The 24,984-nt window shown below is 49.1% G+C and overlaps 1 protein-coding gene across 3 annotated transcripts in view; it reads left to right on the top strand.

The window, feature by feature from the left end:
* The first annotated feature begins 11,334 nt into the window (after positions 1-11,334).
* DLL3 (delta like canonical Notch ligand 3) overlaps positions 11,335-24,984 on the top strand; it is a 40,447-nt gene continuing 26,797 nt past the window's right edge. The window contains exons 1-4 of one of the 3 annotated variants that reach the window (XM_053267456.1): positions 11,335-11,712; positions 14,666-14,911; positions 19,897-19,954; positions 22,740-22,997. In XM_053267456.1, coding sequence (XP_053123431.1) covers positions 11,644-11,712; positions 14,666-14,911; positions 19,897-19,954; positions 22,740-22,997 — 631 coding nt within the window. In that variant the 5' untranslated portion in view covers positions 11,335-11,643. Of the gene's footprint in view, positions 11,713-14,432; positions 14,566-14,665; positions 14,912-17,454; positions 17,517-19,896; positions 19,955-22,739; positions 22,998-24,984 lie in introns of those variants that run through there. The other 2 variants (XM_053267457.1, XM_053267458.1) reach the window with 2 other exon arrangements.

Below are 24,984 nucleotides of genomic sequence, written 5' to 3'. Positions count from 1 at the left end.
AAATGTTGAGGACAGGACTTCAGTAAACTTCCCTGCGGCAAGAGCTGTGTTTCCTACGGTGTTCAGCAGAACTGCAGGCTTCCTCGGGAGCTTATGGAGGGTTCCTCAGTGAGAGCAGCAGTGAATAGCAGACCAATATTCCTGAAGGACAGACAGCATCAAATAAACTTTTAAAAAAACCCTAGAGGGGTAGCGCTTTAAACCTCCTTAAAACTACAGCTAACCATAAAACTTGCCTAAAAGGAACAGTTTTAGTTTGCCCTGTTAAGGGGGAAAACTCCTTGATCTGTTGAACAACAGTGAGACGTTGATTTAAAAGCTTGAGGGGCCACCACAAAAAAGACCCTTGCAAGGGAGAGAATAGATTGCCGTGTTGTAGGGTATATTCTCAGTTCATGAGGATAATGAGGCCTCAGCAGCCTAGGCAGTACCCTATGTGAGCAGACTGTACCCTAGAAAATCCCCTGTAATTAATTCTCTGCGATATGCAGGAGTTCCACAGCACACATCAATACTGCAAGGAGTTTCCTGGAGTCGAAAACCACTACACTGGGCCTTCTCTTTTTTTAACCAGATAGGGCTGCTTCTATGGGCTGGCATTTTGGCTATCAGTCAGTTTCCTAGTCCACTTGCTGCTGCTCCTGCCCCTGACCTCCAGAGGGAAGAACCGGGACTCCATCACCAACACCGGGGCCTGGAAAGATCCCTATGAGCACCTCCCTTTGGAAGCCAGTCTTGGCTGGAGTATAAACAGAATGAACAGAGAGGGTCATGTGCATTTGTCGGGGAGGCACGGGACTCCCCCTCCAAGTTCCCACAGGTTCGGAAGAGAGAGATGGTGTCTTGCCCGTTGAGCAGAGGTTCCCTCGTCAGAAGCTGGCTAATGCAGAGCTGTGTCTTTCCGGAGGCGGTCAGCCCGAGGCTGCTCTCAGGCGCGCAGCTGGGAAATATTCCCTCGAGGCTTCTGAAGAATGCCACTTGTTTCATGCTGGTTACTGGCTGGTGGGGGGGAGCCATGGCGGCAAGGGGGTTTGGGGCTGCTGCGATGGGGGAGGATTGGGGGAGGGGGGTCCTTCTCCCAGAGAAGTCTTTGCTGGGATGCTGAAATACCAGAGTGGAGTGACTAGCTCCACGTGAAAGATTTTGGCTTTCTGTCTGGTTTGGGGTTACTGTAATGCCTTCCAGCCACCCCACTGGTGAGTAGAAGCCCAAGCGTCCTCTTTTGAAGATACCTGTTCAAATCCATTAACACAAGCCCCAGTTGGTTCTTGTGCTTGAAAGGTGGGGAATCATTTGCAGGCTTCGTAGAAACAGCAGACAAAATACCACATCCACACCCAATAAGAAGGTGCCCAAATCGTATGCTGCGGGGATGGGGGATTAATCTCAGAAGCCAGAAAGCGGGGGGGGGGGGGGTGCTGCAGTGATCGAATTATGAGGGGAAGGTAGAGGGTCCGTAATGAAATCAAGCCCTAACCCTGTCTGCCCACCCCAGTTGTAGCCAAATCATGGGTCACTTTAGCCTTCTACAGCAACAGCTTAAGGGTGGCCATTTCTGTCCGCCTGCCAGTGCTGGATGTTGAGCATTGGGCTGGATTTGGGGGGGGGGGGGGTGTCAGTTTGCTTGTCCTGGCCCCATTCAGGCTAAAAAACAAAAGGGACCTTCCGTGGCTGCTGTTGGGATGGCCGAGAATCCACATGAAGCTCCTGGAGGGTGTGCCTTAGCAGCCACGGCAAGTGGCACATGCCGTCTTCTCTTAAGCTGAGCCATCCGGGAGCCTGTCCAGGACCCGGAGGAAGAGCTGCTGGGGGAAGCCCACATCCCAGCCTCTGAGCTCCTGGGAGGAAGGATGGGACATCATGTCCAAAAGACAGAGATGGCCGAAGCAATGTTGAGAGGCTGCTGTCTTGGGCTCTGGGAAGCAGGAAGCCTGGGGGACTTGTCCGTAGTAGCTGCCAGTCGCAGCCGAGGCCCTCAAGTGGGAGGGAAAGGCCTTTCTTTGCTCAGAAAACACACTTTTGACTTGGGTACCCAGCCCCTGGCAGCAGACAAGCTGGAGACAAACACTTTGGCATTTCCTCCCATTCATGCTCTTCGAGTAAGACTCCTCTGGGCCGCTCTCCTTGTCTGGCCTCCCCCCCACCCTTCGTGCTGCCCCCTTGACTCATGGCCCCTTCGATTAAATGCTGCCATGGCCTGTCCTTGCTGATCCCTGGCACCTCTTGAGTCCTCCCCCTCCTCCCCCCACCCCACCGCTGCAAGGCCTTCCTTCCAGATCTCGGGCAACTCGCCATCCCCGTGGCCAGCCCTGCTGCAGGACTGGCCGGGAGCCTCCAGGAATCAGCACCTGCCGCCAGGTGGCTCTTGACAGCCGTCCAGGAGAGCTTAATGGCTTGATGTGGCGGGAAATGCTGCGGGGGGGGGGGAGATTGGGGAGGGGGAACCACTGCTCTCCAGGCATAGCTTCAGTCACTGCCTGCGGCTGCCTTTGCCTTCCCTGTTTCTAAAGTGGCAATGATGCTGCTTTCAGGATTGCTGGCAGCATTACTGTGGATATGCCAAGTGCCTTGAGATTTTGACTCTCTTAAATGCTCAAGACTGAGTCTTTATTCTAGCCCCCATCAAATGCTTGGAGGACGACCTCTTTTGGTTCCTCAAGGCCCTCTTTTCTGCAGAGCCCTTGCTAGGTCACTCCTGCTTCTCAGCTCCCGTTGTAATGATGCTGGAGTGAGAGAGAGAGAGAGTAAAAATTTGTTTGCTTTTATTTAGGAAACCTATCTGGGCTGTTCTCTAGAGCAGCCCTCAGCCCTTTCCTGTTGTGGCTTCCCAGCAACTTGTATTCAGAGAGACTGCTTCTGAACATGGAGGTTCCACATAACCATAATGATAATGGTAACTGACAGCCTTTGAATTGGTCTAATTCCTGTTTAAAGCCACCTAAGCTTATGGCCATCCCCACATCTTATGGCAGTGAATTCCATAGATTTCTGATGTACTGTCGCTCACCTAGACACCTCAGCCTGAAATAGTTACAGGTTGCCTCTCAGTGTGTGCAGACCGCAGCTAAAGGCATTCTATGGGACACCTTTTATCATGCGACTTGATAGTTGCCACTGCTGCTTATATTGGGGTTTTAATCTTATTGTCCCATGATATTTATTGTAAGCCAGTGAGTGCCCTATTTGTGTGCAAGACGCAGGATATATTATAAATGCAGTTGTGCAGGTATGTCATAAATATATATTTTAAATAACCAAATGTCTAGACACTTCTCCACTCACAGAGCACTGCAGTAATTTAGCCTGGACATCAATAATCCTTGTTCCCTTTGCCTCTCTTCCTCCCTCTGTCTTATCATCATCCTCCTCATCGTCGTCAAACTGTATATTGTAAACTCCATGAGACTTATTCTGGGTTTTTTGTGTGCTTGGTTATGCTCTTCTGCAGCACGTATATAGTGTAAGCAAGAGGTGGCTATCATTTCCAGCTAGCCAGGGCATTAGCACTAGGAGAGGGTAGCTGCATCCTCTGAGTGTTGAGGGGGCAACTCCCCTGGCTGCCACGTAATTAGGCATCGGGCCTTGCTGTGTTTTAATTTTTAAGAGGAGAGTTTCAATCCCTGTCTGGAAGCCACAACATGTTCTGAGCAGGCATCCCTCTCCTCAAAACCCAGGTGTGTCCAGGCTGATAAAGGAGATTCTGCACATGCTCAGACACTACACACATACACACTCTAGAATGTTTTCACAGTTCGTTCTCTCTCTCTCTCTCTCCCTCCCTCCCCATCCTGCTTGCTAATTTAAGGGGAAACAGACATAAAAAAGAGAGCTGTAAATCACCAGGGAACACCCAGCACTAACAGCAGCCTGTAGAATTCCTTCTTAAAGTTGGTGCCACGAGGATAAATCAACATTTCAGCCAAGCTATAGCGGAGTGTACTGCTGTGGGCTGGGAGAGAAGGGGGGTCTCCAGAAAATACCCGCGAGCCAGGGTCTTCCCATTCATTCATAAATCAACACTCCTTCCACAGTTGTTTTCTCAGGCATTGGTGGACTCCCTCTCCCCTGGTGTTAATTTTGAAGCCAAGAGGGAATCCTTCATCTCCACTTTCCCATCCCAATAGTCTTCCCAGGAAACCTTTCTTCCAGATTGTGGGGCTAGGACTTGAAGGAAGGGTTCTAATCTCTGCACATGTTCTCAGGGACCACCGGTTGCAAAGAGGGAGGGATGTGAGCAAGTGCGCCTCTCCATGCTCTGTTGGGTGTGAGAACCTGGAGCCAGGCAGGGCTGAACAAGCTGCAGCCCAAGACTTTGCAGGGAACAATGGGGGGGATTATGGGAATGGATGGAATTGTGGAAGCCTTAGTGCAAGCCGTCCTCATGTTCCAAGGGAGTTAAACTGCTAAATTTAAACAGCCCAGAGATGTGAGTCTGGGGCAGTGTCCAAGTCCACCCAATCAGTAAGCGAAATGGTTTTAATAAACTGTGAAAAGAGTTTACTGCCCATCATCTGCAAACCTTTGAGCTCATAGGATAGGATCGGCTTCCTTCCTGCTGAACGACTGAGTAGAATGCTGCTTGCACATCCTCCATCATATCTCTAAGTAACTAGAAAGTGTTGATGTTGTTGATGTTGATGTTCTTGTTGATGTTGTGGAAGAAAGCCCTGGGCTGGCGCTGAAAGCCAGCTCCCAGCAATGCTGTTGCATTTAAGCCAACCGGACTTGTAGAATAAGATTGCCCACCATCCGGTCAGGGCCAAGTTGACCAGGCCTCATCCCAGCGTGCCAGAGTTCCCCTTTGGACAGAACGCTGCTATCCACAGCCGGCTGTGTGTGCGGGTAAGCGACAGGGCACCTGTTTCCCGCCATGCCCGGCTGGCCAAGTTTCCTCTGCCTTGATTTGCTTCCATACAGGGATTCCCTTAAAAGCGGCAGCTTTCCCTCCCCGTCCCAAACCACCTTTTCAGGCATTAATCACCCCTCTCTTGCCTCCATGGTGGCTGTGCCAATATTTTGACATTCTCAGACCGGTCTCAATGCAGCCATGATGTTTGTTTACAGCTCAGCATGGCAAAGGCAGCAAGATGATACAGGGTGGCTTGAATGCGTTCCATGAAAGGGGTTATTGGCTGCTTTCCCAAGAAGGCTGCCCCTTTCTGTGGATGCAGAAGCTGTTCTCGTGGGTACCTGATGCGCCTTTGGCATGCATGTGCCTGCAGGAAGAGCCCTTCTTGGTCAGACGTGGGCCTGTATTGCCCAGCATCTTGCCTCTGGGAAGTGTACAAGCAAGGCCTGAGGATGACGGCCTTGCGCTATTGCTTGTCCCCGAGGGGTCCCTGCATTTGCTGTCCCCCAGGCTGGGAAACACTCTGGGAGCCCCATCGGGTAGAAGCGCCCTGGGCCAGGCTTCTAAGGCATCCTCTAAGGGGCCTGGCCTTGCTTGCAGTGATCAAGGCATGGATGCTAGAGTGGCCCCCCACTTCCCATCATGTGTCCAGGTGTGAAAGAGCGTGCCTCCTATTCAGCTGGCCTCCCCCTGGGGCTAAGGGGCTGCATTTCACACCCGGCAGGCACATGGCAGGAATGTGAGTGACCCGCCCTGCCCTGCTCGGTATCACCTTTCCTTCTGCCTCTGACACCTTTGTCTGGCAAATGCATTGCTGGGGGGGGGGGGAGAAAGTGTGTCCCTGGGAAAGACATTAAGTCCCTGCTGGGGGGATGGATGGAGGCGGGAGCGGGGGGACATCTCCGACCTTTGAGAACTGGTCAACTTCCCCCTAGAGGCACAGCAATCCAGAGACCCTTCTGCTGTTGGCCAGACTGGCCTGTGTGTTTATGGCAGCAACGCGCAAGACAAAAGCTGGCACAGGGGACAGCAGGGCTGGGCAGATCTCCTAGGGCTGGCAGGATTTACATATATATACATGCTTGTAGTCCTTAAGACTGTGAAGATGGGCTTCCAACGATGCAGTGCCCAGAGCTTAATTTAGTGCCAGGGCTCAGGCCCTGCATCTGTGTTTAATGCCAGGGCTCGCCTGTTGGACATACAAAGTAAGCCAAGATGGAATGGCTCCTGAGCAAGTGCAGAGTGCATTTCTCAGAATCATCATGCACCACAGATTTGCTGCAGTAGCAATGATTTTGCATTCTTTGGGGCACTCTCCCCAGGGAGTCTCATCTGACAGCAGTTTTTGTATCTGTTTGGTGTCAGGTGAAGACTTAACAAAGAAAAAAAGCCACCTCTCCAGACTTCTTAGTGTGTGCTGATGCAATGCTAGGGAAGAGAGCTGGTCTTGTAGCAATCATGACTGGTCCCCTTAGCTAAGCAGATTCCAACCTGGTTGAATTTGAATGGGAGACCATATGTGAGCATTGTAAGATATTCCCCTTAGTAGGGGATGGATCCACTCTGGGAAGAGCAATCTAGGTTCCAAGTTCCCTCCCTGGCAGCATCTCCAAGATAGGGCTGAGAGAGACTCCTGCTTGCAACCCTGGAGAAGCCGCTGCCGGTCTGGGTAAACAATACTGAGCTAGATGGACCAATGGTCTGACTCAGTATATGGCAGCTTTCTTCTACAGGTATGTTCCTAAGTGACTGCGTGTTGGCGCTGCTTGTTATGACTTTTGTGGGCTACCATTTACAGTTTGTCTGTTCTTATGTATGTTGTTGCTGAAAACTGCTTTGGGAGGTTTTTATATAAAGAACAGAGCACTTATAAGGGGTGGAAGTGAAGAGACTTAAACAATGTGTAATAGTGGGGAGCGGATCCTTGGGCTATGAGTCATGCTATGAGAACTCGAATGTCACAAGATATTCAGGACACCTTCATCAGTGAAATTGGAGGACATGTAATCTGTTCTAGTGCTTACGAATACAGAAGCAAGGAGGATCTTCTACATTAGTTGATGTGAGTTGGGCAAAGGGATGGTAATTACCCCAGCGAAGTGGGTCAAGAATTGTCTCTGTTCAGCTGGAGACAGGAAAGCATCTCCAGGTCCTTTTGTGGTACACAGTTTAAAACCACCTCTGCAATCACCCAGCTTAGGCCCTGGGTATTGAAGAGAACATCTTCTTTGCCATGAGCCAGCCTTGTTAAGATAAGAAGAACCCTGCTGGGTCAGGCCCAAGGAAGCCCATCTAGTCCAGCATCCTGTTTCACACAGTGGCCCACCAGATGCCACTGGGAGCCTACAGGCAGGAGCTGAGGGCATGTCTTTAGAGCTCTCTAGATCTTCTCTCTAGATCAGGCTTCCCCAACCTGCAGCCCTCCAGATGTTGCTGAACTACAACTCCCAGCATACCCAGCCACAATAAATTGAGATTGAGTGGCTCTGGAAAAAGAAAACAGTAGTGGTGCCAATAGTTGTGGGCGCCCTTGGTGCAGCAGGACCCAAAGAACTTGAACACCATCTTGACACCTTGGGCATCACATCAATTACAGAAGGCCACACTACTCAGGACAGCATGAATACTACGATGGTATCTTTAATTTTTCTTTAGTTATCCTAGACCCTTGGACAGGGCCCGATAATTAAAGTACCAAATCCAGTCAATAACATCTGGTAGACTGTGTGTAAATAGCATGATGATAATGACAATGGTAATAATAATGATAATGATATAATGTTTTAATGATTTTGTTTAATTGATTTAATTGGGCAGTATAAAATATGTTAAATAAATAATAATTAATAAATGTGGGGGCACTCTTCTCTCTAGGAGCAGGGTGGGGAGCACAACCTCTCTCCATCAGCACAGTGTCCTTCCCAGTGGCTGCTGCTAGAGTCTCCTTTGCAGTTTTAAAAAAAGATTGTGAGCCCTTTGGAGACAGGGGACATTTACTTTTCCTATATAAAACACTTTGAAAACTAATTTGTTGGAAAGCACTATATATCGTTTGGCTCCGCATTTCCTTTGCTTGCTTGCAAACACGGAGGCAACAGCCTGCACGTTCTGGGTGAAACCTGTGCTGAGAGATCACAGCTGAGGCCGGCTGAGCATCCCCCGCCTCCCCACCACCACCCGCACCATTCATTAGAATGATAAAGCAAGCCACAGTTTGCGGCAGTCTAAGTGGGGCCCCGTGGCACTGGCAGAGCTTCAGCCATGGGGGCAGGCGGGCTGAGGAGCCGAGGGGGACCGGAACCAAACTCTAAACACCCCCCTGCTGGAGCAACAGGACCCACGCGCGCGCGCCTCTTGTTCCTTGGCAAGGAAGACATGGGGATGTGTGCGAGGTTTTCATCAGGGTGAAGGCATTTGTTAGATAAGAAAAAAGGTGCATGTGCTGCTGTGCATTAACAGGGATAAATCATTCGCTGTCACAAGATGGGGAATTGCTAGCATGTGCATTGGGGTTTCACTGAACCCTTCATCACACAGACTTCTGTGCAGCTTAAAAACAGGATGCTTCGTGTCAATGCGAGGAAAGAACATTGAAGAAAAAGGCAAGAGAAATGAAGCCTGAAGTGAGAGAACCTCTAAATGTTGGGAAGTGCTTCTTACATTGTATTCACTCTTTGGGGTCTTTAAAAACAACAACAACAACAAAAAGCCGAGTAGTTTATCCATTTGAAGCTTTTAAAAAGTTAACATTATTGTTCCTACTTTGGATCCCATATGCTTTTAAGATCTCCTTCACAACCACCCTTTACCAGTTCTAACAGCAATCAATGGTTTCCCTTGATTGTTTTATGTGTTTTCTATGGGTTTTAATTGTGGTGTTAGATGTATTGTACACAAGTCAGAGTGCCTGATGGATTTAATAAAAGTAATTGCTGTGATTACTTGGAAGTCAATCCAGTTGTGTTCGTGTTCAGTGAATCTTCCTCCTAAGTAAGTGTGCATAGGATTGCAGGCTAAATTTCATGTAATCAAATGTTTGCAAAAGGTGGTGCTAGAGAGAACTTTAGGGGCCAGAAGCGATGCTTGATGCTTGCGTTGAGATGAAACAGAAGGCAGGTGATGCTGGGATTAGCATACAGCTGAAGCCATCCTGCTGCTCCTACAGCGCCCCCTCCCCAAACCTTCCATCTGAATAGAGCCCAGCAAGATGGTTTTCCGCTCCCCCCCCCCAAGGTTCCAGATCTGTAAAGTAAGACTTTGAAAACTGAGCTCTTACGTAGGACAAGCAAATGAAAAGGTTGTACCCTGAAGAGAAGGTGGCCTGGCTCAAAGGTAGGCTTCTCACAGGTGCAGCGGGGCGGTGCAGGCCTGACTGATGCAAGGGATGCTCGAAATAACTGTCTCCTTGCTGGAAGAACTTTTTTTCCTGCCAGTTTTATGCCACTGGGGGATGCCTCTCTTTTCCTGTGCAACATTTAGCATTTTCCTCTGTGTCAGTGTATTATCTAACTCTCCTAGTTTACATTACACTTTAAATAACACACTGCTTAAAAAACACACAGAATTTTTCCACACATACAACAGTGTGTAATTTAAAATATCAGTTGGTAAAAGAATAATTACAAATTTCGCTGTCTAAATTAGTATCTGACTGACATTAAACATTTTTCTCTAATAGAGCTAACTGGTCTCCTAATCTATATTGTGTTCTGATGTTGAGCTGCAGCCTGTCAGTGCTGTTAGTTTTCCACCTGCTCAGGAGGAGAGCTGGTCTTGTGCTAGCATCAAGCATGGATGGTCCCCTTTGCTATACAGGGTCCACCCTGGTTTGCATTTGAATGGGAGACTACACATCATTGCAGTAAAATATCCCTTTAGGGGAGGGGGGCACTTTGAGAAAAACAGCTGCATGCTTGCATGCAGAAAGTTCCAAGCGCCCTCCTTGGCATCTCCAAGTTTTAGGCTGAGAAAGATTTCTGCCTGCAACCTTGAAAGTCCCCTGCTAATTGAGCAAAGAGGCACCTTTTTAAAGTGGCGATTCTCTTTATTTAGCAGTGGGGGAGCAACTAGCCCTATCCATCCCCAGCACAGTAGCCCTTGAGTGGCTGACTGTTGCTGGTATCTATCTTATGTTTCTTTTTAGAGTGTGAGCCCTTTGGGGACAGGGATCCATTTTATTTATATCTATGTAAACAGTTTTCAAACTTTTGTTGAAAAGCAGTATATAAATATTTGTCATATTCATATAACCTTGGAGAAGCTGCTGCCAGTCTGTGTAGACAATACTGAGCTAGATGGACCAATGATTTGATGCAGTATAATGCAGCTTCCTATATTCCTCTCCCAAGTTTTCATCTATTGTTCCTTTAAAAACTTTTGATCAAAGTTTAAAAAGAGTTTTGTCCCCCAAGCTGAATTTATTTGTGTGTGTGGTATTTAAAGGCCTCCCTACAACCTGTCTAGTTGTTTCTCTAACTTTTGAAGCAAAAGTTAAAGCAAGAGAAATGAAACTTGGAGAGCTGTGTGTGTTTTCCCTCCTTGATGAAGCCCCCCCTCTTTTTCTTGCTTATGACAGGCAGAAATACAGCAGGTGTAGCTCTCCCTGATGTTTTCCATCCCTGGGAAAGCTCCAGCCTGTTGCAGGCAGGTTTCCCCTTGACATGCAAGTGATAGGCACGGAGCCTCTTGTCAGGAAAAAAAGGTAGGTCTCTGCTCTGGTGAGCAGCAGCAAGAGTGCTGAGAAGAGCCTGTGAGCTGCTAACCTGTAAACCGCCCCCCCCCTTAGCTTTCCAAACAGCTGTGCTTCTTTTGCCCATGCCCTTGAGCTGGCAATAGTGGGGAGTGACTGGACCCTGGTGAGGCTGGCTGGACACGCGTGGGTCAGGCCCGCACCACTCCGGCCTTCCAGCTGCTGCAGGGACTACGGCTTCCGTCATCCCCCGCCAGAGTGGCCAAGAGGGCTCATGGCAGTTGTAGTCAATGCCTGCAGGAGAGCCGAAGTTGCGCCTTTCTGCTGACTGGGGCCCCCCAGCTGCTGTTGGCCGACAACCTGGGCCAGTGGGGCTGGGGAGGAAGAGAGGAGCTGAGTAGCCCCCCAGCAGCTGGGAATCCCTGGGCTAGCAGCTAGGCCGGTTTCCTCGCCCATTGCTGGGGTCGTCCTCCTGGGTGCCATGAAGAGGCTCGGGCTCTCCGCCCAGGCGGCGGCGGCGGCGGCGGCGCTGGCTCCTTCGAGCCGGCCACCGGGCAGGGCAGCGCTCCGGCTGGCTTCGCGGGGCTCCTCCTGTCCTGGCTGGCCCGGGTTCTTCTGCGGGGGCTCGGCCGGGGGGTGGGGGGGTTCCTCTTCTTCCGCCCCCGCCCCCCCTCCTCCTCCGCCCCCCCCCCTCCTCCGCCCCCCTCCTCCTCCTCCTCCTCCTCCTCCAAGTTGCGCGCTCTGCTGGGCAGCGGGGGGGGGAGTGGGGAGCGGGCTGGCGAGCGCTCGCGCCGCTTTCTCGCTCCGTCCGAGGCCCAGCCGGGGGCGGGGCCAAGCCTATAAAGGGCCAGGCGAGCGGCCGGCCGCCCCATTCATCTGCGGCGTGCGCTGCCGGCTCCTCCGAGTCTTCGGCCCGACGACGTCGACGCGCCACCTCCAGCCTGCTCGGCGGGCGACACCTGCAGCAGCAGCAGCACAGGCAGCCTTCCTCCTCCTCCTCCCGGCCGCCCCGGCTTGCGCGCGTCCCGCGCCGGACTTGCACATCTTCGTTCGCCGGCAGCACCGCCTTGGCCAGCTGGCCGCGCCGCTGGGCTCCCCCGGCCCCATGGCTTCGCCGGCGCCGCCGCTGCTGCTCGCCTCCGGCGTCGTCGCGCTGCTCTGCTGCGCCCGCCTGGTGAGTGCGCTCTTCCTCTTCTTCCTCCTCCTCCTCCTCCTCCTCCGCCCTGCCGCGCTCTGGGCGCTTCTCCAAGCAGCAGCCAGGCGCGCGACGGGAGCGCTGCCTGCGCCCTCGCAGCGGGAGGGAGGAGAAGCCCGGCGCCGTGGGACTCCCCTTTCGCCCGCCCGCCCGCCCGCTCCCAGCGCAGGTCGGGGGCCGCAGGGTCGCCTCGCGGCGCAGGTGGGACGGAGTTGGAAGGGGCGGAACTCTCACCTAGGCGGCAGCAGCGGTCCGGCGGCGGGCTCCTCTGGCCATGCTGCTGGCTCCAGGAGGGGCGGAGGTAGCTGGGGAACTGTCGAAGGACCTGCCTGCTGCCTGTCGGAGGCGGGGGTCGTCGCAGGGCTGGCGCGGACTCCGGGCCAAAAAGGGAAGCTGGGGCCGCCCCTGCCCCCCACCTGCTACAGGTGGGGGCAGGTGGGGGACAAAGAGCACACTGTGGCCCAGCCAGCGGGGCCCCCTCGCTCGGGGGCTTGTTTGCCCCCCCCCACGCTTGTTCAACTGTAGTAATGCCCCTGGAGCGAACAACTCTGATTTGGCACCTTACATCTACAGCATGCAAAGTTTCTAGTCCTCATTGATGCATGGGGTGGGAGGCTGATGCAAGCGGTAACCAGTTAGACTTAATAGATGAAAACACCATTTAAATGACTAAAGAGGCATTCTCTTTTAACTGGTTAACATTTTTAAAAATGTGATTACTTATAAAAGCTGCAAATAGCAGATAGTTCATCTTAGAAGAGGCAAAGGCCTCAGAGCATGGTCTGAGGGGGACCCGTGATGCAACCACCTTGCTCAAGCCCCCATCTGGTCAGTGCCTGAATGGGGGCCCCCCTGGGAACCCCAGGTAAGCCACCCTGAGCTCCATGATGATGGAAGAAAGGTGAGATATAATCGTAACAAAACTCACCTTCACTTTTATTTAGGAATGCTTATATATTGCTATGGGTTTGGATAGCTATATGTTTATATTTGTTTACAAATATTTATATATCACCTTTCAACAAAAGTTCCCAAAGTGGTTTATATAGATATAATAAATAAGATGATTTCCTGTCCCCAAAAGGCTCACAATCTAAAAACCAAACTAAGATAGACACTAAAAGCCAGGAGGGATGCTGTGCTGGAGATGGATAGGGCCGGTTGCTCTCCCCCTGCTTAAATAAAGAAAATCGCCACTTTTAAAAGGTGTCTCTTTGCTTAGTTAGCAGGGGTGAATGCCTCTCTTCTCATGGCATCTTCTGACACATGCAAGTGTCCTTAAAAACAGTTTGGTAATTTCCCCTTCAAAACCCTTGTTTAAAGTTACATGCGAATATAACAAATTAATCCTCATTTGGTGAGCCAGGATTTCTTTATTCAGGTGATAGCAGTAGGAAATGTTTGTGCCATTTTCTGGAGGGCTACTGGAACTGTAGAGGAGCCTCCATGGGCAGGAGTATGGATCTGTCAGTTCTGCTAATGACCACCTATGACTGTTGGAAGTGGAAGGAAGATTTTCAAGAACTTCAACTTCAGACCCAGACATCAAACATTGTGTTGGGGAGGGGCAAAAGAGGGGTGTGGACCACATGCAGAATTGTAACTGTCTTCTGGAGTTTCTGTGCTATACTAAAACAAAATGTGGTTTTTGTTGAATTTTTAAAAAGCCTCCTTCTTGCATAAGAGAATAAATGACTTTGCTCAATAAAACAAAATAGACTAAAAAAAATTAAATGCCCTTTAACCTATTAAAGAGCAAAGATCTGGAAGCAGTTTTATTAGAGAATTAAACCAACAACCACCCATCTTGTGTGCATGGCCTTCTTTCACTCAAACAGGTTCGGGGATTAGCCTGGATGAGTTTTGGGGTGGATAACAGTTTTTAAAAAGAGAGATGCTGGGGTTGAAACCTACTTGCTGGTTGTTTTCTGCAAGGCATTAAGACAGATCTTAATGACAGATCTGTAAAAGTTGGTAGTTTGTCTCAGCAAAGAGGAGAGAGCACTCTGGACATGCTCAGAATCGCACATTTTGTTGCCAGAAGAGCAGCTATTTGTGATACCTGCAGCACTGGTGACATCTTAACAGTTTGTTCTTTTGTGAATTTTGGAGTGTGTGGTGGTGGGGTGTGTGATAAAGTTTACCTTCTGGGTGACCGACCGCCCTGCCCACCCCCCAAGCCAGTCATCTGTTACAGCAGATAGCATGCAGAAATTCTTGTATGCCATAGTACGCGGAGTGCTAAGTATGAGAATCAATGGTTGGGACGAATAGCTATTTATTGAGCAGGATTCTCTGGCCTGGCAATGAGACCCCCACCTGACTGCTCTGGAAATGAATTGCTTTTCCCCCTCCAGTTATGAGTTCAAGGCTTGTTGAGTGGGCGGGAGAGGCCACTCCTTCCCCAAAGTGCTTCTTGTTTGCCAGCAGTAGCAGATCTCTCCCAGTGTGTGTGTGTGTGTGTGTGTGTATATATATATATATATATATATATATATATAACCACCCAAACAAAAAACACCCAGACTTTCACTTACTAATGTTTGTGTAATAAACTACTAATAATAGAGGCACAGGAGCTAGTGAAGAAGTTGGCAACCCAGTGTGAACTGGCTGTAGTCTGAGTGAGAGCAATTGGGGTTTGTGCAGTAGGACCAGGCTCCGTAACAGGACCCAGCCATAAGACAGTCTGGAGGGCCAAGATGGCGGGAAGGCCTCGGAGCCACCCCTTTGGGTCCCATCTGGAGTTTTGAGACTGACCAGCCAAACAAATTAGACTGACTAGCTAATTTATTTGCTCCTCACACCTGGATGCTTTGTGAGGGGAGAAATGTGAGGCAGGAGCAAGGCTAGGAGGCAGCTTAATTTGGGGAGGGGGCACGGGGAGTTGCCTTTCCTGGATTAACGTACACCCCGTCTTTTCTCCCCACAGGCCGAACCGGCAGGCGTCTTTGAACTCCAGGTGCACTCCTTCACCACAAGTAGCCCCCGAAGCCTGTGCCGCGGCACCCACCCCTGCCGCCTCTTTTTCCGCGTCTGCCTCAAACATGCCCAGGCCGTGGTATCGCCAGAACCTCCCTGCACCTTTGGGGCAGCCCTGAGCGACATTGTCCCCGCGGACCGCAGTGCTGCAGCCACCAGTGGGCCCATCCGGGTCCCCTTCCACTTCAAGTGGCCGGTGAGGTCCTTTCCAGGCCAGGCTCCTCCAAGCACCTACTTTTATACCTGGGGGAGAGCTGTGAACCCCGCCCCCATTCCCTCCCCAGCAGCCTCATTTCATGCCTCTAGCATCCAAATGCTTTGCACACCTTTCCTGTCGCTTCCTCATCAGCTCTCCAGTTATACCCACTTTCTCGCCTACTTTCCAGGCTGAGGGAGGGTAGCCCCAACCCTAACCCAGCATTCTGTCTGTATCCCACCCACCACCACCTATCAGCGCCTGCACCAATATGAGTCAAACTGGGTACAGTTGTAGGGACACCTCAGTGGTGTAATTTGTGATGTCATCCACCCCAGTTCAAGATGGCGGGCACGTAAACGTTTGAGGCGCAAGTGGGCTAACTTGTGAACAGCCTAACAGATTTGAACCAAATTTGCTTCAGGTGCAGGGACACAAAGGGGCAACCCAGGGGCGCAGCTTGTAATGATGTCATTCACCCTGATTCAAGATGGCGGACACGTAAACGTTTGAGGTGCAAGTGGGAACTTGGGACCAAATTTGGTACAGTTGTAGGGACACATAGAGACACCTCAGTGGCATAGTTGGTGATGATATCATCCACCCCAATTCAAGATGGCAATTGTGACAAGCCGTATCCTGCTCACCACCCTGAGTCACTACTAATGAGTAGGGTCAGTTCCCAAAACTAGGGAGGTTGATAATTATACCACTTTGGGGTCCAATTTTGTAGAGAAAGGAGTTCTTCGCTCCTCCTCTCTTTTCAAAGCTTTTGCTGCCACCACTAAGCTTTTCTTGCTTAGGGTTGTGTCCTGACAACCTCTTGGTAGTGTAGGGCTGTGTGGGGAGAAGTACAATTCACAAGACACTGGGTGAACTCTAGAATGAAACAAAGTTAAGTTGATGTACAGTAGCTTAGAGGTTTCTCTCCGCCAAAGCAGGGCTGTACAAGCAGAACGGTTACTATAACACTGTGTCCCTTCGTCCTGAGGTGCGGTAGCAAGTGTTCCCTGGCTCTTAGCCCTTTTCCTGGAAACCACCACTCTGGTTGAAGTTCCAAGTTTATACTAGACACATCCAGCAGAAGAGTCTCGCTTGCTAACTAGAGGTGTTACCGGTGTGTACCACTAACTACTCCCACCTCCCCTAGAGACCCTCTCCCTTGCTGTCTTTTTAAAATTTAATACTTTTTTGATTGTATTTGTATTTGTATTTTACATCCACCTTTCCTGGCCCCCCCCTGCCCCCCCGACTAACGCTCCCTCAGCGAACGGTTTGACCGTTTAACTGCCACCCTCCGCTCCATTCTAAAGCCCCTCCCTCAGGAATCCCACCCGGAGGGCGGTTCCTTGGACTTCAAAAGATGATTGACAGCCCTGGTGCAGCCGCCAACATGGATGCATGAACGTTTGAGGTGCAGCCGCCTAACCAGTTTGGGCCAACTGCAGTCCAGTTGTAGCGGGGTAGTGAAAGGAAAGGAGGCCGGTTAGTTCTTAGTGGAACGACCCGAGTTCAAATCCCCATCCAGCCATGAGACTTGCTGGCTGACTCGGGGCCAGTCACTTCTCTCTCAGCCTAACCTACTTCACAGGGTTTTTGTGAGGAGAAACCTAAGTATGTAGTACACCACTCTGAGCTCCTTGGAGGAAGAGCGGGATAGAAAATGTAAAAATAAAAATAAATAAAATAAACTTGTCTCAAAATGGATGTGGAGCAGCTTAGCTGCTGCTAGTTGCAATTCCCGCTTTTGCTCTGTAGTATGTGGCCAGAAGTGTGTGGTGGGAAGCTGTGGGCAAAAGGGAGGCCCCTGTGGCCAGCTTCCAGTGGTTTGGATGGTCAGTCGGTTTGTTGTTCTGTCCTTCCTCCAAAGGGGCTCAGGGCAGCCGACATCACCTCCCCGCCCCTGCACCTTTATCCTCACAGCAGCCCTGTGAGGTAGGTCAGTCTGAGACATAGCAACTGGCTTGAGGTCACACGCAAAATAAGGGGTTTGAAGATTATTGTTTGTTTATTTACATTTTATATCCCGCTCTTCCTCCAAGGAGCCCAGAGAGCAATGTACTACATACTTAAGTGTCTCCTCACAACAACCCTGTGAAGTAGGCTAGGCTGAGAGAGAAGTGACTGGCCCCGAGTCACCCAGCAAGTCTCATGGCTGGATTTGAACTTGGGTCTCCCCGGTCCTAGTCCAGCACTTTGGCTTCTCAGGCTGCAGTCAGCCACACTGCCCTGCCATAGCGAATGGCAAGTTTTCCTCCGAGCCAGGACAAGTTTCAAAGGCAGGTTGTGATAACAGCATGAAGGAATCCTGCTGCTCAGAGGAGCAGGTTGTGGGGCGGGCGGGAAGCTCGCCATTCCTCCAGGGGTAGATGTCAGCCTGAAATCTGGTAGAAACGTAACATTTGAGGCTGAAATCTTATCTCAGAGTCAGCAATGTACTTTCCAATTCAAATATTTACATTTCCAGCTCAAATCTTTACGTTTTAAAAAGGTAAACATTTAGATACAAGTACGGACACATGTTCTGGTTAGCAGGCAGAGGTGTTTCTCTTCCACACACATGAGGGCACACATCTCTTCTAAGACCGTCCCTGCTAACCTGAGGGTGTGTGTGTGTGTGTGTTTCCGACTATTTAAATTATTTATTTATTTATATTTATTTTTACATTTATATCCGGCTTTTCCTCCAAGGAGCTCAGAGCAGTGTACATGGTTATGTTTATCCTCACAACAACTCTGTGAGGTCGGTTAGGCTGAGAGATACATGACTGGCCCACAGTCACCGAGTGAGTTTCATAGTTGAATGTTGCTTTGAACTCGGGTCTTCCCGGTCCTAGTCCAACACTCTAACTCTAACCACTTTTGAATACAATCTATGGTCTGTTTTAATCAGGAGCACCTTTTTAGTGAAGAGTAAAAAGACTCATCTAACTGATTTACCAACCAGACACTGCAGTCTTAATTGTGAGGTGAAATTTCAATCCCCCCCCCACTGCATATTTTTGCAGCTATTTGGTCTTTTATTTGCCCGCTGTGGCACGTGCATACATTGTCTAAAAACCAAGGGTGTGCTTTCATTATGCTTTGTCTTCAGTAGTATTATTGTCCATTCATGTGCAGACTGGATTGACTAGGTGAGTCTTAATTTGATCAACTGAATAAGATTTTTTGCCCAGCAGCAGCCTTACGTGAAGTTTGCTGCTTTTGGTTTTGCTGTTTGATTCAGAAAAGAGCTATGCAATACACTCTCATATGGAAATCAAATACAACTGGATAGGGGCCCCATTACCACCACTGAGGAGGATGCTTGTTCTCAGAAGAGAATTTCTATTTTATTTTATTTTATTTTTGTCCCAGTTGGGGAGTAGGCACAAAGAAGACCGAAGAAACTGAGAGGGGACTGGGCTGAGAGGAAAATCCAGTCAGTATTGGGAGCTGTGAGGAAAGGAACGGAGAGGAGCCAATAGAGGCCTACTCTGTGGCTCCCTTGTGTGTGCCCACTTGAGGCATCCAGGACGCTGCTTCTCCAATGGCCGGGATCCCGCCTCACCATGAGGCCCTGTCCAGAGCCAGTGCAGGCAGAGGAAGCTGGGGAGGCCTAATTTCCCGTCTGCATTTATTCTGGTATGGGGGGTGGCTTGGTTTGAGCTCAGCCCAGGGGGGTGTTGCTTCCATGAACTTTGGACTGTCTTGCTAGTACCACTGTGCAGGGTTCCTTTCCACACTTTTGCACATGCTTGAATATATTCAGTTCCTTTAGCTCTGTGTGGTTGATGCCATAGATTAGAAAATGCCCAAGCTGGCATTGCAGTCTTATTTCGAGACTGAGGGCTACATTAGCCCACTGGCTCCCTTCAATGTGTAGTCCAGGGTTTCCCAAGTTTGGACTAGAACTCGCATCATCCCCATCCACCATTCTGCTGAAGGTGAGAGTGTGGGGTGTTCAAAGTGAGGGAGACTAAATAACATCCCACAATAGTTTGTGGCTAAGCTGCTGTGACCTGAAGGGAGCAGATTTGGTGAGAGTGCCGTGCCATGCTCTTCCTGACTGCTTATCTCTCATAGGAACATAGGAAGCGGCCATATACTGAGTCAGACCATTGGTCTGTCCAGCTCAGTATTATCTTCACAGACTGGCAGCAGGTTCTCCAAGGTTGCAGGCAGGAATCTCTCTCAGCCCTATCTTGTAGATGCTGCCAGGGAGGGAACTTGGAACCTTCTGCTCTACCCAGAGCGGCATCTCTTACGGTGCTCACACATGGAGTCTCCCATCCAAATACAAACCAGGTTGGACCCTGCTTAGCTAAGGGGACAAGTTATGCTTGCTACCACCAGACCAGCTCTCCTCTCCTAATCTACGTTTTATTTGTGTGGTAATATTCATACGCTATCTTGAGAACCTATTTGCAGGTTGCAGTGTGGACTATGAATAGTCTTAAAGATAAATTGGGGTGCCCAACTTCTATATGTTTGGAGGCTTCTTCTGTTCTCCAGACAAGGGTCCACAGACTGTCAGGGTAAAGACCTGAAAGGGGTTCTGAAGCGGATTTAGTCAGTCCAGCTCAAATCAAGTTTTGCAGCTCTTCCTGGGGGTTGACTTTGCTTGAATTATAATCCAGCCATAGAGGAATCAAAAGGGCCTTCTGTCTCACAGTAATTTACCAGTCAAATGCTAGCATGCAAGCCATTGTGCCCAGAGAAGCATCAAAACCACTTCATTTAGTTAATAGTTTATTTTGCAGTTTTTATCTTTACATATGTATATTCAAGGGCATATATGAATTGAAGGAATCCAATAATACAGGGTTTTTTAAAGGTGACAGCTGTAAAAGCACAACCAGTAAGCAAGCCCAATGCATTTCTTTTTATATCTCTCTTTGGGTTTGTGTTTTCTCCTCCCTGGTTATTTCTCTCAATTCTCTCCCTCCACTTTCCCCTCGCCCTGAGTCCCCAATTCATTTTCTGTCGTCTTCCCTCCTTTCTAGGGCACCTTCTCCCTCATTATTGAATCTTGGAGAGCAGAATCAGGAGAACCATCCACAGGTAAAGACTCCTTATTTAAAAAAACATACATTGAAAGTGTTCAGGGGACTGCATGCACATAATCTCCGTAAACAACCCTGTAAAGTAGATGGATATTAGCTAAAATAAGGGATCAGATAGCTTCAAAAATGCACAGGCTTTAATAATAATAGAGCCAAGAAGTTTTTAGAAAAAATATAGATTGCTTCAATGCTATAAGATAATCATGTTGGGGGGGAGGGTCTTGGTAAATGCAGATGTTTGTAAGCTGTTTTGATGATTCTATGTTTGAAGGTAATGTAGATACTGTATTGGACTGACATCCGGAGCAAGAATGCAGTGGGGCATTGACAATTTCTGATGCCCTCCCCTTCCCCAGGAAGCCTTCTGTGCCACCTGGAAATATGTCTCGGAGGGGTGCATAACAATCAGTTGGGAAGTCCAGTTAGGCTGCTCTCCTACAATGCAATACATCCGTGTGAAGTCATCAAATGTGACAGTTTGTATTCGGATGGACTGTGGTGGGGGAAGCCCAACTCACAATCGATGTGCTTCTCTGAGAAAGCAATTGGCTTTACCATAGAATTGTATACACACAATCTTAAAACAAAATAAAACTTGAAGGGCAGAGATCACCCTGTTGTCTCCAGTTCGTTGAGCCAAATGTTGTTTACTAGTGCAACGAGAGTGGCGATGTGCATCTTCAAAGGAAATTGTATCTTTTCGTGAGGGAAACAGTTCTGAAGTAGAGTACCTCTCATCATATTAAACCAAGGAAGAGACAGGGTTTTGTGTCCGTGCCCTTTTGAACTGTTGGTTAGGAGGTATTTCTTTGGCAGGAGCGCTCCAAGGCAATTGGACATCTGTTAGGAGAGGCAGTTGGCTCATCTGAGCCCATGTTTGCCCCTTGCTCACTAAAGTTGGTTAATGTCTATTTCACTTTGGTAGAGTGGCAGGTGAGAGGTGCAGAGGGAGGGACTGGAACAGAGAGAGTATGCTGTTCTCTGGAACAGAATTGTATGTGGTTCGATTCATATGTACCACGCCTGACAATGCAAGAGAAACAGTGAGAGGTCCAATGGGAGGGACATAGTTGAGCTTATTCATGGGCAGAACAGATGTAGATCCCCAAGTGATGCCACGGTTACTTTGGCCAAATGAATACAGGAGGATTCCTGAAATTGTATTCTGGTGCAGCTCAACTCTTGACTTCTGCAGTATGGCTTCACCCTCCTTCAGAACATCAGTGAACTCCTGTCCTGTGAAACAGGCTGTTGTGAGAAACTGCCCACTTGAGACTTTGGTTTTGTACCAATCAAGAGATAGAGGTCTATACTGGAGAAACCTGTACATTAGGGGAGAAGCTAGCTAACTCCTGGTTTTTCTTCACTGATGCCCATTGCTTATCATCTAGACTTTGCAGCCTTTTATGCCTGGGGCTTGGGAGGAGGTATAAATTCTCTATGTATCAAGATATTGATGTCTTCTACAAAGACATCCTTGAAAAGATTAAGGCAAAGATTCTGCCTCCCCCCCACCCCCACCCGTATTGGTCAGACAGTTTGTGTTGGTCACATAGTATACAAGCGACGAGTTGTTCCATTGCATCCTTTGAGATATGATACATCAGTCACTCCTTCATCCGAGGGACTTATATTAGCCCCTTACTAGCTTCTCCTGCCACATTTTATGTAACTTTAGTGTTACCACTTTATACTTGAGCATAGGAGATAAATTTGTAGGTGCCCTTCAAAGAAGAGGATTGGTAGCATATCTAGTCTTCAATGGCAGGTTCAATATAAGAGCCTTGGCAAGTGATGCATGAACCCCACAGGGCATTGCTTAATTAATTCAAAATATAGCCCACTATGTTGGAAGGCGTGTAGCCAAATAGCCACCTTTCTCCGTCTTTGGGAATGTTCTATTTCTCCATAGATTAGGGGACCTAGTGGCTGATTTCTGTCATCAGATGCTGCATGCAAGGCTGATCCCAACCTAATGCTGCTACATCTTTTCACTAAAGATGATCTTCAGTACCTTCATAGAGCTGCTGCAACATCTTTATAGAGCTGCCAAGACTTGTATTGCTAGTTTGTAGAAAAGAGTCCCACAACCCACCAAAAATTAATAGATGGAGAATATTTGAGAAAGCATGATTACATACCAGCTAGCTTGGCAATCTAGGAACACAACTCTGAATATCAATAGAATGGCAATCCAGTTCCCTTGTATATCTGACACTGAAGCTCTCCCCCAAGCAAGCATGTACCTCCTAACAACAAATGGATTGAATTAAAATTGTTATGGTCAGTGATAATGTTACTATTCTTCTTGTTCCATAAGCTGCAGACCTCACTTAATTGCTAATAATTTAATGCAAGAAGTACATTTTCTTATTTTGGTGTATATTTTTAATTATATATTGCATCTGATACTACATTCTGTTCTGCTGAAGGACCACAATAGATTCACAGCTCCAAATATAGCTACTAGTATTGTAGCTCAAGGCACGAAGAACTTGGGAGCTGAGGGGAATGTTAATGACCTCTTCTAGGCATTTATGTACTCTCATTTTCACTGTATTTGTGATCAGAGCAGGTATGAGCTCCTGCATAGCTCTTATCTGACATGTCTACTTCTTAAAAATAAACACGACCCCTCCCAGCATACCATTTCAACCCTAGGCCTGATTCTCAAGTGTGGAGGTTTGAGCATCATTTGTGGCTGGTGGAATCTCTCTCCCCCTCGGCAGCCTCTGCTGCTAAGGCCCGGGCTGATGACCTCCTCCTCTTTTCCTTCCCTTTAGAGGATGCTCAGAAGCTGATCAGTCGCTTGGCCACACGCCGCCGCTTGGCTGTGGGTGAAGATTGGTCTCAGGACGTGCAGCTGGGAGACCAAAGTGAGCTGCGTTACTCCTACCATGTCACCTGTGACGAACACTACTATGGGGAGAGCTGCTCAGATTACTGCCGGCCGCGGGATGACACCTTCGGACACTACACCTGTGACGAACTAGGCAGCCGGATCTGCCTGGTAGGGTGGCGGGGCGAGTACTGCTCCGAGCGTAAGTAGCCTTGGGAGAAGGGAACGGAGAGCAGGTCCTGACAATCTACTTGCGTGGTTAAACTGGCTTCTTGGGTGCCGTGTGAGCGAGCTCCTAAAAGAAAGAGGGGGCACCTCCGAGGTGACTACCTTTTCTCGCGAGACCCATCCTGTGGGGCCTGGTGAGAAGCTTCAGAGACCTTAATCCTCCTGCACACTGTTAATGGGGGTCAGACCACTCATAACTTAAATAACACAATCAGTCCAGGCATTGCACTAAATTGTGGTTTATTGTGAGGAGAGCATGCTTCTCCTCTCCCTTTACATGGAACATGAAGATTGAAAAATCTATTCATAGTCTGCAGCAAACTGCAGACTTCATCTCACTACAGGAAACTGTGCTTTGTACAGATCATAGATAACCAATAAAGCAGGATCTGTCTGACTTTTGTATTCTGACTGACTACAGTCTGTACAGATCAGTTTCTTGTATTAGGATGAAATGAGAAATTTTGGCTTATTGCAAACAAGCTTTAAACTTCCATCCCAAGTCACACAAAGGAGAAAGGAGGAGCATGCAAGGTTGAGGTTTACTCCTCCTTGTGTTTAAACAAACAAACAAACTGATTTGTCCTTGCATTGCCCAGTTAAGTTGACTGGCAGTCAGTTTGGGACAGAGGAGAGCGCTTCACATAATTAAATCTATGGAATTTGCTGCCACAAAATGTGGTTTTAGCCACTAGGTTAGATGGCTTTAAAAGGGCATTTGGACATAATCATTGCGGAGGAAGTAAAGCCTGTTGGCAGCTATAAGCCATGATGTCAGAGTGGGTCCCCCAGTGCCAGTACTGGAAGCGGAAACAATGGTGTCATTTCTGGGGAGCAGAACACGAAGGCATCTGGCTGTTGGCCACTGTGGGAAGCAGGTTGCTGGACTAAGTGGACCCTCAGCTCCTCCGATCCAGCAGGGAACCTTGACAGTAAAGTGGGAACTGAGCCCTGCCCTTTCAGGCTGTTGGAGAGAGCTGTCTTTCCTCTCTTCCTCCTCTGGGACTGAACTTTTCTTCCTCTGCTAAAACCACAGTTCCCAGAGCTCACACATGCCTGGAAGTCATTTATTCAGACCTCTGTGGAGCTTTGCTCCCTTATCTGTAGAGAAAGATGCATTCTGAACATGCTCAGAGGCACTACTTCCAAGAATACTACTTTGCACATTTGTGTCTTTTCAACTCCAGTGAAGAAAGTGAACAACAGTATTGAATAGATAAATGTAGTGACCATCCTAGGCTTCTGGAATAAGTGAGGGGGAAGGTGATATCTTAGCAGTACAAGTTTGTAGGGCATTTATGTTAAAGGTGAAAAAACTGGGGGCAGGGTGGGGGGGGTCACAAGACTACCCCTCCTCAGCAAAAATAGTTCTGATGTGACACACACTCTTCTTCCCCCTCCCCATGCAGGGGTGAGAGAAGGTTGATAAAAGGCCAGACTTGTCAAGCCTGCCTTCCTTCCTAGGACTCTCCAGTCTCCATGGAAATGGCTAGGGGCCGAGGGAATCCCTCCTTCTGCAGCCCCTTAAATCACAAAGCTTCCCCTTGGAGCCTCACCATATGGAGGGGCTGATTAACTTCCGGGGGCAGAGGAGAGGGAGGGTGGATAATTAACCAGGGCCCTGTGCTAGCTGCAAGCATCTCTCTTGTTAGAGTGTTTGTGTGCCTCTGCTGTGGAGCGGGGAGGGGGCCCCTTCTCAAAGTGGGCCGGAGGGGGGGATTTCCTCTCCTTCCTCCCCCACCTTCCCAGACACTCTGCTTTTGTCCCTGAGGAACAATGGCGAGCAACTGGAGCTGAAAAGGGGACACGTGTTCTCAGCCCCACTGGGCCCCATCCTGTGGTGCCATGGCCTTTTTGGGTGTCATGTGCGTCTTTTGTTTGGTGCAGTGGTGGGCGCCAGATGTTGGGTGTGACACGTGCAATCTGTACAGCAACAGCACCGGCTTGTCTCTCTCTCTCTC

This window comes from Hemicordylus capensis, chromosome 7 (genome assembly GCF_027244095.1).
Source record: "Hemicordylus capensis ecotype Gifberg chromosome 7, rHemCap1.1.pri, whole genome shotgun sequence".
Taxonomy (NCBI): domain Eukaryota; kingdom Metazoa; phylum Chordata; class Lepidosauria; order Squamata; family Cordylidae; genus Hemicordylus; species Hemicordylus capensis.
This window is presented reverse-complemented; position numbering and strand designations above follow the sequence as displayed.